This window comes from Alternaria metachromatica (genome assembly GCF_023757995.1).
Source record: "Alternaria metachromatica strain BMP 0045 chromosome Unknown scaffold_2, whole genome shotgun sequence".
NCBI classification, from domain to species: Eukaryota; Fungi; Ascomycota; class Dothideomycetes; order Pleosporales; family Pleosporaceae; genus Alternaria; species Alternaria metachromatica.
The window spans coordinates 1,556,600-1,573,255 of record NW_026055493.1 but is presented as its reverse complement, the minus strand read 5'-3'; the positions used below and the strand labels follow the sequence as shown (position 1 = coordinate 1,573,255).

At 53.2% G+C, this 16,656-nt stretch overlaps 4 protein-coding genes across 4 annotated transcripts; 2 read left to right on the top strand and 2 right to left on the bottom strand.

The window, feature by feature from the left end:
* Positions 1 to 3,876: 3,876 nt before the first annotated feature.
* J4E83_001357 (uncharacterized protein) lies at positions 3,877 to 4,374 on the top strand (the record flags this gene model as incomplete). The annotated part of the gene is made up of 1 exon (XM_049328313.1): positions 3,877 to 4,374. The coding sequence occupies one exon, from the start codon at positions 3,877 to 3,879 to the stop codon at positions 4,372 to 4,374; it is 498 nt and encodes a 165-aa protein (XP_049192831.1).
* Positions 4,375 to 5,150: 776 nt separating this feature from the next.
* Positions 5,151 to 10,166, bottom strand: J4E83_001356 (uncharacterized protein; the record flags this gene model as incomplete). Its single annotated transcript, XM_049328312.1, has 5 exons — positions 5,151 to 5,917; positions 5,969 to 6,464; positions 6,510 to 7,145; positions 7,192 to 9,737; positions 9,788 to 10,166. 5 exons carry the CDS (start codon positions 10,164 to 10,166, stop codon positions 5,151 to 5,153), a joined length of 4,824 nt encoding a protein of 1,607 aa, XP_049192830.1.
* A 745-nt stretch (positions 10,167 to 10,911) lies between these two features.
* ANP1 (Mannan polymerase II complex anp1 subunit) lies at positions 10,912 to 12,542 on the bottom strand (the record flags this gene model as incomplete). The annotated part of the gene is made up of 4 exons (XM_049328311.1): positions 10,912 to 11,280; positions 11,328 to 11,647; positions 11,698 to 12,377; positions 12,469 to 12,542. 4 exons carry the CDS (start codon positions 12,540 to 12,542, stop codon positions 10,912 to 10,914), a joined length of 1,443 nt encoding a protein of 480 aa, XP_049192829.1.
* A 1,808-nt stretch (positions 12,543 to 14,350) lies between these two features.
* J4E83_001354 (uncharacterized protein) lies at positions 14,351 to 15,473 on the top strand (the record flags this gene model as incomplete). The annotated part of the gene is made up of 2 exons (XM_049328310.1): positions 14,351 to 14,492; positions 14,638 to 15,473. The coding sequence occupies 2 exons, from the start codon at positions 14,351 to 14,353 to the stop codon at positions 15,471 to 15,473; spliced, it is 978 nt and encodes a 325-aa protein (XP_049192828.1).
* Positions 15,474 to 16,656: the final 1,183 nt, after the last annotated feature.

Here is a 16,656-nt window from a genome sequence, read left to right as displayed (position 1 = left end):
ACTGTAGTAGCACGAGGCTGTCTTTGTACAGAGACTTGGATATTCTGCGAGCTCGCCTTCAGGCTCCTTTCATTCGGCCTCAAATCTAGGCCCTACGTATCTGACGTGCGGCACGAAGTTTAAACCTTTCCACTGGATTCGCACCTCCTTTGGGTAAGTTTCCATCGTCCAGTGACGACCTCTGACCATAAACTGCTCACGATGACCTACGCGACAGCTCGCGATATGACCGCCCCCGTGAGTTGAGTCATCGTGCTGAGGCTCACGCTGCTCGACAATCGCCTTCCAAGCTTCCCACTGACTGTATGCAGGCGGAATTCCCAGATCCATGGAATCCACATTTTCACCTTCTTGAGTCGATTGTTCTATTATCAGCTCCGCTTCACAGCCTAGCAATTCTCGGAGCTGCTCTTCAGCCGCCAAAGTGAAACCGTCACGTGTGCCTCCACCGTGTGAAGCGTAGCGTGGTGGTGTCCGCTCACTCAAACCCGCACCTCTAATCTCCATACGGCTCATCTGTGGCCAAGGGCGGTCTAGTAGGACTGGTAGAATCTCTCGAGCGAACAGCCATTCCATTGGACGAAGTCTGTTTGTCTGCCATGAGTTACTGGCTCTCTGCGGTGCGGACGAAGTTCTGTGACCTTCGCACTGTTCGAAAAAGAGATGGCAAAGGGTATTGCGCACGGAGCCTAGGAACCGTGCCCAGGAACTATACAGTAACTCATGCCATGTATCTGGACGCATCCATGAAATAGGCCCCGTTATCGTGATGCGAAGAGATGTAAGCGCGGAGAAATGATTTGCGAGTGTGTTGAGGGTCTCCGCCGTCACCCGGTCATTCGAGCGCACTTGTAGTCTAGTACGATTCGCGTCGTGATATTCGCTTAGCTCTTGAAGATTTCCTGAAGCTGGCGGCACCAATTCGGCTTCCACACTATCAAGGCCCCGCGAGTCTCGTCCCAAGTTGGAATTTTTCGAGTCGTGTTTGGCTGGTTCGAGTTCTGCCCATAGCTTAAGATCACTCAGCTCCAGCCTGTCGAGACGCGGACCAGATGCGGAAGCGTCTCCGAGGATGGAACTGACAAGCCTATGTGTCATGCGTCCGCTCAGCCGGACGGATTTGGTGGTGCAAAAGAGCTCTGCTGGGGGAGTAGCCTCTCGCCAGGGTCTTGAATGGACGAAGTTAGTCAGGTATTGTATACCCAGACGTGCATAGATATCCCGTACCTGAGCCAGCAAAGATCGATGCTGACTACGTGCACGAAGCTGTGGAAAGTACGCCACATGGGTTCTGATAACATTAAAACTCGCACTGCTGCATCGATGCCACATACCATCTTCCGGTGGGAAACTCTCCCGTTCGATATCAGCGCATGCTTTGTATGCATTGTCCCAACGTTTTCCTTCCCCGTCGTAGTCGTGGAAGCCCTTCCACATCAGATCAAGCTTCTGGTAAGGATTCATCGTGTGATCACCGACTGGGACGATTGCAAGGTTACTCGTGTTCATTCTGGCGAAAGTGTTGTCATAGGAACGTGGGCGCGCGGCCAATGGCCGTTCCTGATGAAGCATGTTGTGGTAGTTATCAAGGACCGTCCAGTATAATTCGCGTACGTACTTTCCATAATGAGGGTTCTCGGTGATTGTCCTGATCAATAATCCTTGCTTCCTAGCAATGTTGGCGTCAATCGGATGCCACTCCCGAGCGATAAATCTGGAGGGTACATCCCGATGACCACCCCAAGGAGAGTAGTCTTTGAAGCGACATCGAGCAGTAGCACTATGTGTGCTTAGATCCAGGTTACGATAGAGCTCTGGCAACTAGAACGTCGATTAAAAATATCCTCGATATGTCGAGTTGTATGGCGCACCATCTTGTTGTGAAGTAGACGACATGTCTCGCTGAGGTGCTTGATGTCTGTATGAGAACACGACTGCACAATGTTATTGAGGAGTTCAGCTGCTAAGTCCGCAAGGTTCGCCATGACGATCGAGCGTAGTTGCAGGAAGCATAGAAGGTTAATCATCAACGAGCATCTGAACATCAGAGGTCCGGCGATTGCGGGGTGCGATGTAAGCTTCAATCTTCTGAAACCTGCAGCTGTGCGGCGAAGCTGAACATTAATGTCACGTGCACATACATGTCAGTTCTGACCACTGATAATCCAGTATCTGATTCGGATTTTCCTTCCATTCTCAAGTGACAACGGCTTACCTTTCTTTCACTCGTTCTCTCAATTTACCTAAGAGCGCGCCTCCTACATACCCGGATCAAACCTCCGGCCAGACTGTTAGCAATTCCTGTCGTACAGAAGGAGGAAGACTGATGAGGTTTCGCTGACGAAAATAAGATCGAACGACAATGAGAATTCTTTTCGCGTCGGTCTACGTCCTTGAGGGTGGACAACATGCAGTAACAGTTCTAGAGTCATGAGGATCAACTATTGCAGCCTTCTATGTGTGTCGAGGAACCTGGCAGAGACATACAGAGCCTGCCCAGGTGTGCTCGAGCACGGAACATGAGCTCGCAGCTACCAGAGCGGGACACGGTGTCCAGAAAGTAGCAGAGAAGAGATTCTCTTCGAATCTGTGCACAGTCGCTGTCGTCATGGAGACAATACTAATCATGCCTCATAGAGAGGAATCTCCGGGTGTCGGCAAGTGGAGGCTATATGCATCTCACGGTATAGACACCCATTTGATTCACCGTCGCATAACTCACAAAAAAGCAGTAGTCATGCGCTGAGCCAAGCCGGACATGTAGTGTTTGGTGTACGGAGGACCGCGGACTCACAGGAGACCGCGGGTCGCGGTGGACCCAAACGTTCGCTTCCCGCTTCCAGCTTCCAGGCCGTCTACCGAGGCAGGAACCAAGCACCGACCTCCTGCGATATGCTTGCCAGACCCCTGGGTACCCACAGCTTCGATCGCATCGTGAATGCGCTTTTGTTTTTTACATGATATATTGATGCGTTAGGAAGACTATCGGTGTTGCGAAGCTTTGCGAGCGCTGTCTTCTGCGAAGGGCGTCGCCGACGTTCCTTCCCAGACCTCGGCCATCCCACAGACCATGAACTCCATCAAAACCATCAGCGCGCGCATCACCACTTCAGGATATGAGTTCACCCATCGCCCAAACATACCCTGCCGTTTACCCGCCTCTGCCTTCCCAAGCCTAAGCGCCACGCCTGGTAAGGCACTTGAGGTTTCCAAACGACCATGATGCAACTCGGTACTCCTCTCCCCACTTATCTTCAAACGGCATACAACCGCCTCACCCATGCGCTTTTCCCATGCCTTCTCTTGGCAAACAAGGCTTTCAAACATCGTTTAGGCTACGTGCAACAATGCGACAGCTTGGCCGCCCTGGTCTTACAGCTCGGGTATCCACATGGCTGTGCGCCATAGGTTGGCCTGTGACTGCCCTGAGATTCCTCAGGCCATTTTCAACGTTTGAGATGTTATGGGCAGGAGGTAAGCTACGTAGGCAAGATTCATGGTGTGGATAGAGGAGGCAAAAGGTTGATTCGGGCGTGTGGAGGATGTGATAGTGGAGGATACAAGCGTATATGAGCTAAAGTACTTGTAGGTGGGTTTTTGCTCAGTTGGTGTCTTTCTATCCTTCATTCTCTTCGCATCGCTCTTTTGACTACGCAAACCGTAGAACGGTCTTTACATAATCTCTACTTTCGATTCTTCAGTCCACCGTTGAACGGTAGTCTAGTTCCTATTTCTATACCCTCGATAAGCTTTTGTAACTCAAGCTATTTGCTATTACACCATGAAGTCAACCATCTTCTCTGTCGCTTTGATCGCTACGGCGAGTGCGCTTCCAGGCCCGGCCTTCAGGACTGTGAACAGACTGCCTAGCATCAAATGTATGTCATACACATATGTCCCCATCTATTCTCTGCTAACCAAACACAAGCCAACCCACTTCGCCGCGCTAGCCAAATCATCCCCGTAATCGTGGGCGGTCCCCAGGATACTTTCATCCCCAACACCATCACCGCAGCAGTCGGCGACATCGTCCAATTCCAGTTCTCCAACGGCAACCACACCGTCACGCAATCAACCGCCGACACAGCATGCACTCCCATGGAAGGCGGCATCCACAGCGGTCACATCCCCTTCGAGGACGGCCAGACAGATGTCGGAACGTTCAACATGCCCATCACGAGCGCGGACCCCATGTTCCTGTACTGTGCTACCGGACCCCATTGCCAGGAGGGTCAGGTCATGATGGTCAACCCTGCCAGTACGCAACAGTTGGCCGACTATGTCAAGTTGAGCCAACAGAGCGAATCGAGCACTGATGGAACCGATGTCGTCGGCGGAACTGCGGGCAAACTTGCTCTGGATGCTGCTGCGTAAGTCTTATATCCTCACAGCCTTTTGGTCATGCTTCCGATCATACAAATACTAACTCTCTTACAGCTTCGTACCTGCACCCCCAGAGGATCCCGCTGCTGCCCCTCCCGCCCCTCCCGCTGAGGCCCCGGCCGAGGAAGCCCCTGCAGAGGAGGCACCCGCTGAAGCACCACCCGCTGAGGCACCTCCCGCTGAAGAAGCGCCCGCAACAACATCTGCCGCAGAAGCCCCAGCAGAGACGACAGCCGCTGCCGAGGCACCCGCCGAGGCACCCCCTGCTGAGATGCCTATGACTACCGCAGAAGCAGCTCCTGCTGAGACTCCCGCTGCTGCTGCTGCTGCTCACATGGCTTGATGAGAGCATACTTCAGGTGAACGAGGGTTGTGGGAAGAGGAAGTTTTCAATGTAGATTTTGCGAGAGACATATGAAGTATTCGAATGTGTACACCCAAGCCACGTAGCAGAGCTTTTCGATCATGATGCCGTTTATCTTCTTCGTTGGTGCAATGAGTTGGTGTGTATGAAGTCTTGTGCTGCATCGTCAAAGATCTAATCTACCTGACTGTCTGGTATCCATGTGGACCATCTCCACGAGTAAGCGATGCGAGCCTCTGGCACTAATGAAACCACGAAGTAGCAAACGGGAAAACGTGCTCTGTATGATGTCATAGAGTTCTCTTCATTACCTCTCACCCCATCTATGCTGCAATGCGATAGTAATGCTAAGCTCACGTGCCAACAACCCCTCTTATCTGGCGCCAAAGTGATACAGAAGATGCTAGCCTTCCTTCTCAGCGACCTTATCCTTCTCCTCTTCACCATCTTCACTACCGTCCGCAGTCTCGCCACTACTGCTACCTCCCTTCTTCCTCTCAGCGACGTCCATTTCTCTGCCATCGATCACCGGCTCAGCCTTCGCCGCTCGCTCATCCTTACTCGGTCGCGGTCTCGCAGGCTTTCCAGCTTCTTCTGGGAACAGCTCAGCGAAGAGGTTGGGTTGGAAGCGGTTGATGCGCTTCCAGGTCTCGTGCCAAAGTTCCTCTCGCTTAGGGTTTTCGTCGGGCGGTGCAAGGTATCCACCATTGCTGAGCACCAAAAGCATGTTTTTGAGGTTCTCGGCAACGGCTTCGTCCATGTCGCCTTGTCCGCTATTGCCCAAGCGATCCATGAGGCCAACTATTGTAATCCACAAGTCTTCGAAAGACAGGCTCTTTTCCCCTTCTTCATTCTCTTCGCCTGAGAGGCCGTCAAGCAGCACTAGGTAGTGCAGGAAGACCTTGCTCAGAAGTGTGGCGGCCCTGATCCTAGTCTCGCTCATGCCCAATGGATCAGATTGGTAGACTTCTGGTTTGAGTAACTGGGTGATGAGGGGTATGAGGACTTCGCTGAAGATCGCGGTCCATTCTCGGTGCTCGGGGGAGGCGAGGTCATTGGAAAGAAGGGTTCGTTGGAGTGAGGAGAAGGCTTGCTGGCGTAGGGAGCGGCAAGGGTTGAGGCATTGATGTGCGAGGGTTTTGAGGATAGGAGACCAGTACGCGGTCCATGCTGAAAAGATGTTAGCGCCTCGATGCTTGGTGAAGAGAGAAGTGTTTCTACCTTCAGTAGTCTCAAGGTGAGACTGCTCGATAAAGTTCGGCACCCTGCTGGAAAGTTGGAAGACAATGCTCATAGCAGTGCTGCCGCGTACGACAACTTCGTTGCTTTCAAGCTTCTTAGGCTTCTGGCCCTTGTTACGTCGTGCAGCCTGATCATACAACTGCTCCTCTCGAGCTCCAACTTGAGCTGCAGTTGCGAACTCATTGAGAAGCGCAATCGCAGCCTCGTAGTTATCAGCAGTGATGCCAGGTTGAGGCGAAGTGGTAAGGTCTTCGACGAGTTGGAACACATCACCAGCAGCATCAGGCACTCCTGAAAGCCTGCTGAGAATGGTCCAGAAATCAGGTGATCCGGCAAGTTCGCTACGCAGAGCATTCGGGCCTTTACAGCAGTCTGTCAGACCCTTCAGGATCGGTTGTGCGCACTCGTGCAACAGAGCATCATTGAAACTGGAGAATGTATGCATAAGGACTGGCGCACGGATGAAGTCATAGTCCTGGATTAATTAGCATTGAATCTCTTGAAGTGCGTCGGGACTTACGTTGCTGGCTTTGAGTAGGCTCAAAAGGTAGTACACCGATCGAGCAATGACAACGTAGTGATGCTTGGGAGCGTCTCGGATGACAGACGCCAAAGCATCCGTTACATCCTTTGCAAGCTCCTTGACCGTCTCTTCATCCCTCAGCGCTAGTACAGTCGCCAGCTCAAGGACGAAAACGAGACTTGGGTCGTACAGCGGACCTTTGCCCTTCTGTCTAGGGCCGGTCGCTCGCGGACTTGCGCCAGGTATCTCAGGCTTCACAACGATGACTCTGGGTGAACCATCTTCAGGTAGATGCTCAAGTAGAGATGACAGAAGTGATCGCAGAGACTCCACTGGCAGCTGGCTGATGTTCGCAAGGATATCTTCGAAGTGACATTCCTTGACAGTATCCACAGTACAAAGTGTGTACTCAATCTCTTGGTCTGATGGCTCCGGGGGCTCGTCATTGGCAAAGCTCGACACATATGATGTCAGGGCCGAGAAGATGCCAGTGTCTGCTGGACGCTCTGCACGGTCGATGACCTGTGCTGGGTTCTGAAGTGGTATGGGTGCTAGAGCGAGCGTCTTCTGGAAAGAAAGGAAGTAGGGCGGTATCAGCGAGTTGACGAACAAGTTCACCATGATGCGTATAAGCTACTATTGTTAGCGCTATACAAAACAACAAATTCAAAGACCTTACGTGTTGCCACCCATCTCTTATTGATGCTTCGTTACCCTTGATGACTTGGAACAAGACTACGGTCGCTAGCTGCGCTCTACCGTCACGACCGAATCGCACAGCAGTCTCGCTGACCATAACGCTCTTCTTGTCGGCTTGCACCTCGGTGTTGAGCGATGTGCTTGGTGGCACATCGGGCGCCAATGTGCTGATGTACGACAAGCACGAGATGATACGGTCGAGAGCCTCAGTAAGGCCGTACTTGGCAGCGATTTGAGCGCATTGGTCAAAGCCCTGCACAACGCGGGAAAAGACAGCATCGTCAGTAGCAGACATGAACACGTAGGATAGGGTTGCTATGATCGGCTTCCATGTGGCAGCGAACATGTCCGCATCGAAGATGTTGGTGTCGCAGATGACGATGTCGGACGTCGACTGGCACTTGACTAGCAGCTCTTTCCACGCGTGGTCGTATGCGTTTCGATCGCTGTGCTCCTCGGGTAAGATAATCTCGCGATTCTTGATGGAATCATAGATTCCTTGCAAGAACTCAGGTTCAAAATCCTTGCCATTGTTAACACCTCGAACGTTCTTGGTGAAATCTTCCAACTGCATTCGTTTCGTCTTCAAGTTGGGGTTGTGTTGATCGGTATTCAGCATAATGACAGCATATGTGAGGATATAGATGGCATCGCCGTTGGCAATTCCCTCAGGCTTGACCATGTTGAAATACGTCTCAGAGAATTCTGTCAGAATTCGCTCGATCAGGGCCGATTCACCAGGGAGACGGAAGGCGTGCAGGAGCTGTCGAAGCGCTTCATCTATCCGCTGTCCTTTGAAGTCGAACAAGTTGATGAACTCGCTCAAGATGGCCTCGTTTCCCTTCTTCGAGATAAACTCGCCCAATACTTTCTTATCGACTCTCGTAGTACCTTTGACGAACTCGGCGATGCATTTAGGATCATCTGGGTCTCGGATGATTCCCTGTTGTGCCAGGTAGGCGATACCAGCCTTGGGCTTTTCGTTGAATTTAGTGGCACCACGGATGATGATCGCCTTGCGCGCCCGCTGCTCGCGGAGTGACTCAACGCTTGGATAGCCTTCAGTCACAGGCTCGTCGTCGAGACGATCTGCCATAGATTGCACGAAGCCAAGCAGTGCGTCCAAACACAGTGGAGGTACATTGACAGTACTCCATGTTGCGGAGTCTGGGAACGCGTTTCTGGAGAGAAGCCCAACAATGTCCATGCAGACATCTCCACGGTCAATCTCGCAGTCGTAGTTGACGAAAAGCTCTGCCATGTAGGAAGGTATCCGGACCAAGCCACCCAAGTTCTCCACCATGGCCTCTCGAGCATCCGGCTTTCGGGCGCCTCCTTCCAGCCCCAGCTTTTGTCGATCCTTGACAGGCACTGGGGTTGAACGACCGCTTGAGTTGCTCTTTTGTTGCGGCGGCTGCTTGATTAGACTGGGCGCACTTGGAACTCCTTCGTATAATGAAGGTTCGATGCCCGGCTCAATGGGTATCTCAACCCGTGGGAAAAGGCATGCGACCAGATACGAGAGGTAGAGCTCTTGTTGCAGCTTGAGCACATTCCTGCATGTCGCCAGCAACGTACCAGCAACTCGCAATGACTCGTTCAAGATGGCCATATTGTCTGATCTGACGAGCTGGAAGATGTGCCTGCACAAGGTGTCCTTGGCCAGATTGGCCAGACTGGGATGGCTCGCTATCGACGGCCCGGCGACTTCAAGAGCAACGTCTACGATGCGCAAGGCCATGACGCGCATGGTGTCGGTATGTTGGCGGTCGTGAGGGTCAAGCAGATCAACCAATACTCTGAACAGCTCTCTTATGGACGGCAATGAGTACGGCTTGATCTCGAGAGGGGCTTGTGGCTGCCCATCCGCCGCGGTTGCTGGTAGATCTAGGGTACTACTCGCAGGGTTGGCGGTACTGTCGTTGTCTTCATGTCCCTTCTCAGGATCAATTGGCTGCTGCAGCGCCTCGACCTTGTGCTGTGCAGAATCTCCCTCGCCGTTTGCGGTTGGGTCCATTCTCAGACCATCTTGCTCGTCCTTTCCTTCCAACTCTTCATCCATGGCGTCCAGCTCCTCTGGCGATTCAATCTCCAGCGTCTTCAGCCTGCGGAATATGACCTGACACATGGAAACCATGGCAATCTCTGCCGAGCGTCGGAGCAGCTCTGACAGTCTCGCCTGGCAGCACATGCTCAAACCCGTCTCCATCATCTCGCATACGCTCTCGTCGCCCAGTACCTCTCCTCCTCGACCTGAGATCATGACTTCCATCAGCCTGAGGATACGAAGGAGAACGATCTCGTCGGCAGCCGAGTCGCTGGCTTCGAATCGGCAGTGTGTAATGGCGGAGGAGAGCTGCTGCATAGCTTCTGGTAGACGTGGAGAGTCATGGCCGATGATGCCATACGACAGGAATTTGGTTATAGCAATGAGAGCGAGCGAGGTGATGGGCGCGGAGGTGGAGGAGGAGCGGATGACTTGTAGGAAGGGGTGGAGCATGGAGGGGGTATCGAAGGTCCGGATGTCTGGTGCAGCGTTAGCATCGCCCATGTATCGTCCCAACTATAGCATTCACCTTTACAGCCCTTCAGGTCATTTCTCAGGCGCGCAAAGGCAGACATGAGGGGGTTGTCCTGCATGCTCTTGCCCTTCTTCCCCCGCAGGCCCCATCTGCTCGGTACAGCCTCCTCTTGCTCTCCCGCGCTGATGATGCCCTGTCCCGTGCGGTCGCGTCGTTGCACAGCCGGAGTCTTGTTCGAAGAGCTCCCCAGTATGGCCGCGACTGAGGAGTGTGCCCAGCGGGCATGCTTTCGCATCGCCGACGTTACGGTAATGCATTCTGTCACCACCAGAGCTACTGGGTTGACTGCGACGGTGATAGGTCGGGGGTCCAGGTCGACGATTGTTTCCTGGAGTGTCGACGCGACATGATCGTCGCCGTCGGTGCTCGACATGGCGCGGGAAGGTTGTGGTGTACGTGTGTATGCGACAAAAGTGTGGTGCGCGGCGTCGTGTCTTTATGGTGGAGGGCTCATGGACAGCTGTATGTCTGGTTCAGTCGACTTGAAAGATGACACGCATCCTCCCAATTGCTGCTGCCTGGTGATGATCTAAATAGTGAGGTATTTGGGACGTGAAAGGATCTTTGCCCTCGACAATCTGTCCTCCGGTCGTAGGCAATCGATTCCAGGCGTCGAGTTGCACCGTCCGAACATTTGGCGGCTTAGCTCTAGCGGAGTTTCGGAGGTGCTGAGGCCAGGGGTCCGACCAGCGTCAGATGCCAGCCATGACGAAACACAGAAGCATGGCGAGTTGCGCTAATCTTTCCCGCTTGCATTTCATAATGTTTCTTGATATTGTTACAAACAAACGTAGTGCTCATCTACTGCTGGACCTACAACGCCCATGATGCAAAAGCTGCTGTCTAATGTATACATTCCTCCCCATCGTCTCCAAACACCCTCCGAGGGGAAATGCCACCATCCAAGGCCGATTCCGCCAAATGCTGCTGCCTTGTAAATCTGTAGGCTACAATCAAAGCATGCAGTATATCGAAAGAAACAAAGTCAGATCTGCGCCCAATCTGCCTAAATCGTTACTGTCGTTGCTGCGGTGGTTCGACCCACTATGGTCCAATATTGCGAACATGGATGCTGACCGAGGTCCTGTACCCTTGAGATTATGCGGGCGCTGTAACGACTACGATTGCTCGCCCTCCTTCTTTTCGACTGGCTTGTCCTCTTTGGTGTCTGCCTGGTTCGACTCCTGTTTCGCTGCTGCTTCTTGTTGTTGCCTGGCCTTCTCGGCTGCCGCCTTCTCCTCGTTCTTTGCTTGCTGAACCATGTCTTGAACCGCCGCCTTCTCCTTCTCCCAGTCGCTTTTCTTCTCGTCAAAGTTCTCCTTGATCTTATTCTCCTTTGCCTTCTTGGCCTCTTCTTCGGCCTCCTTTGCCTTGCGTTCCTTCTCCATCTCTTCCATGTGTCGGATATCGTCAACACTGGGTTCGTAAAGATGCCAAATTGTGTAGTGGGGAAGGCCGACGACGGAGAATTTCATGCGCTTTGCCATCTGCTATGTGTTAGCTCTGTTGTGAGAGGTGTAATGACATAGCTCACCTTGCCGAATCCCTCTGTCTCGGCGTGCTTCTCGAAACTGAACGCAGGGAAGTGGACACCGGAACGGAAGACCTTGGCTTTCGCAAGAATACTGACACCACCAACACCATCGATCTCCATTTCCATGTCCGGGTCGCCATAGGGGTCGCGAAGGTAGGCCAAATGCGGGCGCCAAGTAGCGTACTCTGCGTATCCCTCTACAATGACTGCATCCTCGTCGAGGGTGTCGGCGAGAGCGAGAGCGGTCTCGGATTCTTGCCAGGAGTTCAGATCGTATGGTTGTTCTCCGCCGAGCCAGTCCGGAAGCGGTCGCCAGACGTCTACGTAGGATGTTAGCATGCAGACTTGTACTATGCGTGGTCGTACATACTCGGTACAATGACATCCTTGTTGTGTCGCATCAGATCTTCCAAGATTGTGAAGGGAGCAGTCTCCACATCGACATCTCTCCAGTAGACCCAGCTATGCGTTGGTCGCAGAGCGGCGCTTAGCAGCCAGTTTCGCGCTTGCGCCATTGACTTTCGGCGGCCAGCCTGTGCCGCGAAACCGTGACGACTCTCAACATCTTGGTTGACCTTTTGCCCGAAATCCTTCTCCATGATGGAGATCTCGCCAAATTGCTGCTTGGGATCGGGATTGGCCTGTAGCTCCTCCAACTTCTCCGTCAAGAGTGAAATGGTGTTATCCTTGGAATCTCCGACGAGGAAAGCCAGGTCGATAAGGTTGTGCGGGTAGGTGAGGTTCTTCAGGTGGCCAAAGAACATGGGCAAATGCGGAGCCGCGTCTCGCAACGGAGCGCATAGCAGGATGCGCTCTTCCCTCTCCCATCCCCTTGCCGTGCCCTGCACATTGTTCAGGTCGTAGTATCGCACCGTCTCGAGTTGCGCGTCATCGCTCGTGGTGAGTAAGCTGAGGGGCCCGGAGCCCAGATTCGGTCGCAAGTCGGGGAAGAAGAAGAATAGGGCGGTAAAGAACAGCGAGCCTACGATCAGCAAGCGCTGGATCAGTGTTCTCCGCCGCCGGAGCGCAGGCTGTGACCGCGGCTGGAATCTGAAGGTGCACCGAGTGTTAGGACCATGTTCATTTGGGGTTTGAGCGTAAAGGAGGCACGGCGCAGGGTGCCGGCGGGTGTTGGACGTACTTGTGAGGTTGGATTGAAAAGGTGCCTCCTCCTTGTGAGGGATATGCCCCGTTGGAAAAGGCATGGCGGTGCATCTTCCCTTTCGTAGAGGAATGTAATGGCAACATCCAGAGAGATGGGCGCCAGATGTCGAATGCTCCCTTGGAGAACCCCGGTCACCGAAGACCCGCCAGATCACCAAGTTGCTGATCGAAGCACCACCTTGCACTCCTTGTTGATCTCCACCAGGGGAATTGCCGCTGCTCAGTGTATTCGCGAGGCTGCACACTTCGATAGCCGTCTTCAGATTGGTGTTGTCGTGCGCTTGGGGTGTTGCGCGTCTTTGATAACCTCCGTTGTAGGGCCAAGGATTTGTTCGCTAAGGCCACGGTGACGTCCAGACAGGTTGCTGATAACTCGCGCGCGTCTCAGCGGATGTTGCCGAATCAATCGACTCGACGCGCAGGGCTGACGAGATGCACGGTGGTGGTCGTTCGAGTGCTGCCACTTTGTCAGATCCCCGAGGTGGGAGGCTAAGCCAAGCCACCTAGCATGGCCGTTTCAGACTTGTAGAGCAATGATGTGCAGGAGTGGCTGTCCACGTCCAAGCAGCGAATAGTAACGGTACACGAGCGAGGGTGAGTTTAGACCCTCGTATTCTCGACATTGCGTCGTATGTCTCACAGGGGTCATGCAGTGGTGAAAGGGAAGCAGCACATTGCGACCACCACGACTTGTCACTTGCGCGAAGAATCACGAGCCAATATCAAGGAACAGGTACCAAAACAATTACGAGTTGAATGAATGCATTCGAAGTACGAGTATCTACTATTGCCCACGATCCCGGCTTCCACTGCATCATTCTATGGTTTCTTCCAACAATCTGAGCGTCGTTAGCGATGCTCGAACAGCGATTTCGTAATAGTATCGACGTGTGTTGTGTGCTCAGAAAGCCGTGTTAAATCATCCCCCATCGCCTGGCCTCGGGTCGCGGCAGCCCAAGACGGATTGCCGCGACTTTTGGCTCAAAGACCACAATAACGCGGCGTTGGACGAACCAACAGTGCAACTCCACAACCCGTCATCCCAGCCGAGACTGGTAGGGTGCGGGAGGGTGACCCGGCGACAGATGTCGTTGAATGGATAGACTAGTTTTCCTCCTTGAACGGAACGGGAGAGGGATCGGGGTGCTTACCATGGATAGTAGGCTTGTGGTGGTAAGATCTAGAACGCGTGTCTGGTTACAATGTCAGCGAGATCCTTCAATTTGTGAAGTAATGAGCTGGAAGTGTAAAGTGATATCAGACAAAGGTAAGCGGTATAAATTTTCTTCAAAGAGATTCAGTAGCAGAACTGAAATAATACGATCATCATATAAAGCGAAGTGAGAAGGAATGATGAAGACTTACCACTGATCAGTGTGTACTGGGGAGTGCTGTAGGTTAGCAGTAGACGTGCTGGCGCATCAATTGAATGCCCAAGAACATAGACTTGTGTCGCAGCCATGAAGCTATGACTGCATGCTTGCGAGTCGCGTCGTCGCGCGCTCTGTTACAACGCTGGCCTATGTCTGAGCTGAGTTAGCTAGAGTCGCAAAGTCTGATGCGAAAGCGGAAGCTCAAAGTTGAAATCAGAGGGTGGTGCATGTTCAAAGCTCATCTAAGATCGCAAGAACTATTTCAAGGTATCAATCATGAAATGGGGGAGGATAGAGGGGTGTGCGTGAACGTACCGTGAGCGCGGATGTGAGGTAAGGAAAGAAAGTTGAACCGGACGCGCAAGAAAATTGAACTTGAGGGTCCCGAAATCTTGGCAGATCTGCGCTTAGTCATCCACTTTTCTGAACACCATGAAATCATCTGCAAGTACAGCAGCGCTGCAACACAACACAATCACAGACACGATGAACACGGACAGGAGAAGAAACAATGCGCCCAGTGGTGGTACCAGTGCGCCAGTGTTTGCGCGTACAATCAGAGACCCGCAGTACCTGGAAAAGTTGAGGCCGACAAGGTCAAGAGGCGCGAATGAGCTTCGCAGGATCTGTAAGTGCCCGAATGACCCCATGCGTCTTCCTACGCGCGGATGTGGAGCTCGCCTGGATCGATGTCGGTTTCAGTAGCTGTCAGCGAGCTGCATGTTGTCTGCAATGCGTACCTTATACATGTTCTGCTTCTAACACGTCCACAGTCCTCCAAACATCCATCATACCCTCGGCGTCGGGTTCCGCGTACCTCGAAATACCCTCGTCCTCCCCCGCGATCAAGTCGACTCTCATCCCGCCGACTTCATCTCTCAAGATTACGGCTTCTATACAAGGCCCCAAGCCTCTTCCCCGTAGCGCGCCCTTCAGTCCTTCGCTCCTCCTTACAACCACGGTTAAGTTTGCGCCGTTCGCAACACGACAACGGCGAGGCTACATACGCGATTCGGCAGAGCGCGATCTTGGAGTTCATCTAGAGACTGCGCTACGAGGTGTCATCATCGGAGAGAGATGGCCCAAGAGTGGGGTCGAAGTTGTAGTCACCATACTGGAAGGAGATGAAGATGGCTGGTGGGGAGACTCTGCTAGCGGGGGCAGCGCAGCCGGGAGTGGATGGGGTCTCTTGAACGTGCTAGCAGGCTGCATCACGGTCGCCAGCGCTGCCATAACGGACGCCGGGATAGACTGCGTCGATGTGGTGTGTGGAGGTGTCGCCGCAATCACGCGAAACCCCGAGTCAAGACAAGAGCAGGAGCTGGCTAGGATACTTGATCCCTGTCCAGCAGAACATAAGGAGGTTGTTGCTGCCTGTGTAGTCGGATACCTGGCTTCAAGAGACGAGATCACAGAGATATGGATGAAGGGAGACGTCGGCTCAGATCCAGATGCTTTGATCGAGGGAGCCACGCATGCCGCTGTCGGCAGTCTCGCGGTGGTCAAAGAGGTTCTGCTCGAAGCGCTACAAGCCAAGTTTCGGGGTCAGATCGAGGCGAGCGAGAGCGGTATGAAAAGGAAGGCACAAGACGTGGACATGACAGGATGAGGCAGCGTGCCATAAAGCTTGATACACTGTTTTCAGTTCGCAGCTTTGCACACACCAGGTAGCCAAACTTCAAGCTGGCGCCTCAACCGCCGACGCAAGATCGTTGCCGATAACGTCGACCCTCGCCTGGTGGGTAAGCGTCGGAACGATCTACAAATTGTGGCCTTGTTCGTATGGCGTTCTCAAAATGCATAGCTTCGGCGTTCAAAACCGCCTGAGTAGGATAAGCTCATGCGTGTGGACCTCAAGGCCTAAACTTCGCGGCTAAGAGGGCCCACTTGAATCCACCTGGAGTAGACGTTGAGCCCAAGTGCAGAAACTACCTTAGCCGACGACATGTATAGAATACGATTTTGTCCGCCTGTTTCCGCGGTCGAGCTGGCGCTATCAGTGAAGACGGACGCGATGATACATTGACCTCAACCACAAACAATCTAGCCTAGCAGCGATCTGACAGCAGAGACATGTCCTCAAGTCTCAGGCGCGCCATATCTCCCGCATGTGCAGTAAACATTGCCAAGGTGCATGTCGGAGCTTTGACCGCGATGATTGGTGCGCAATTGCAGGAAGTGGCTGGGGTGCAGCAATCCTTGCCACTTGCTTTGACAATGGCGTCACGATCCTACACCTCCAGCCTCCGACACGGCTCACAGATTGGACATATTCCTGATGGTTTGGGAATAAGCTTGGAACGGCAAAGAACAAGCGTGTCGGTAAAGCCAGGACGAGTTCACGGCCCACCCGGAGTACGCTAGAGTCGACACTTTCAGAGCTTTCCGGGCGGGTCGCATTGGCAATGGCAGCGGCGTGGGTCCAAGGTCATCCCGCTCCTGCTATCGTGGAAGTCATCCTTACCGAGATGGGATGAGGCAGTCAGCACAGCTTCCCAAAGCGCTGTCTTGGGGAGCCACTGCCTGCTTGCGGCTGGCGAGGAACAGACACATATCTGTGTTCGCTGTGGCACCGTCTCTCTTATCCTCTTTCCCCAGCCAATTTTGTCACTTTTGGTTTTTATCATTCCCAGCGGGCGACATATGCACGCCGTTCGTTTTTCTCGCTCGAATCACAGCACAGTAGCCGGCAAGCAATTCCGTCTTAGCTGCTCCTCCGCGGCCAAGATCCACTGCAACTAGTCTTGGTGCATAACATTGCGATACCAACCCAAGCGGCAATCTGAAGGATT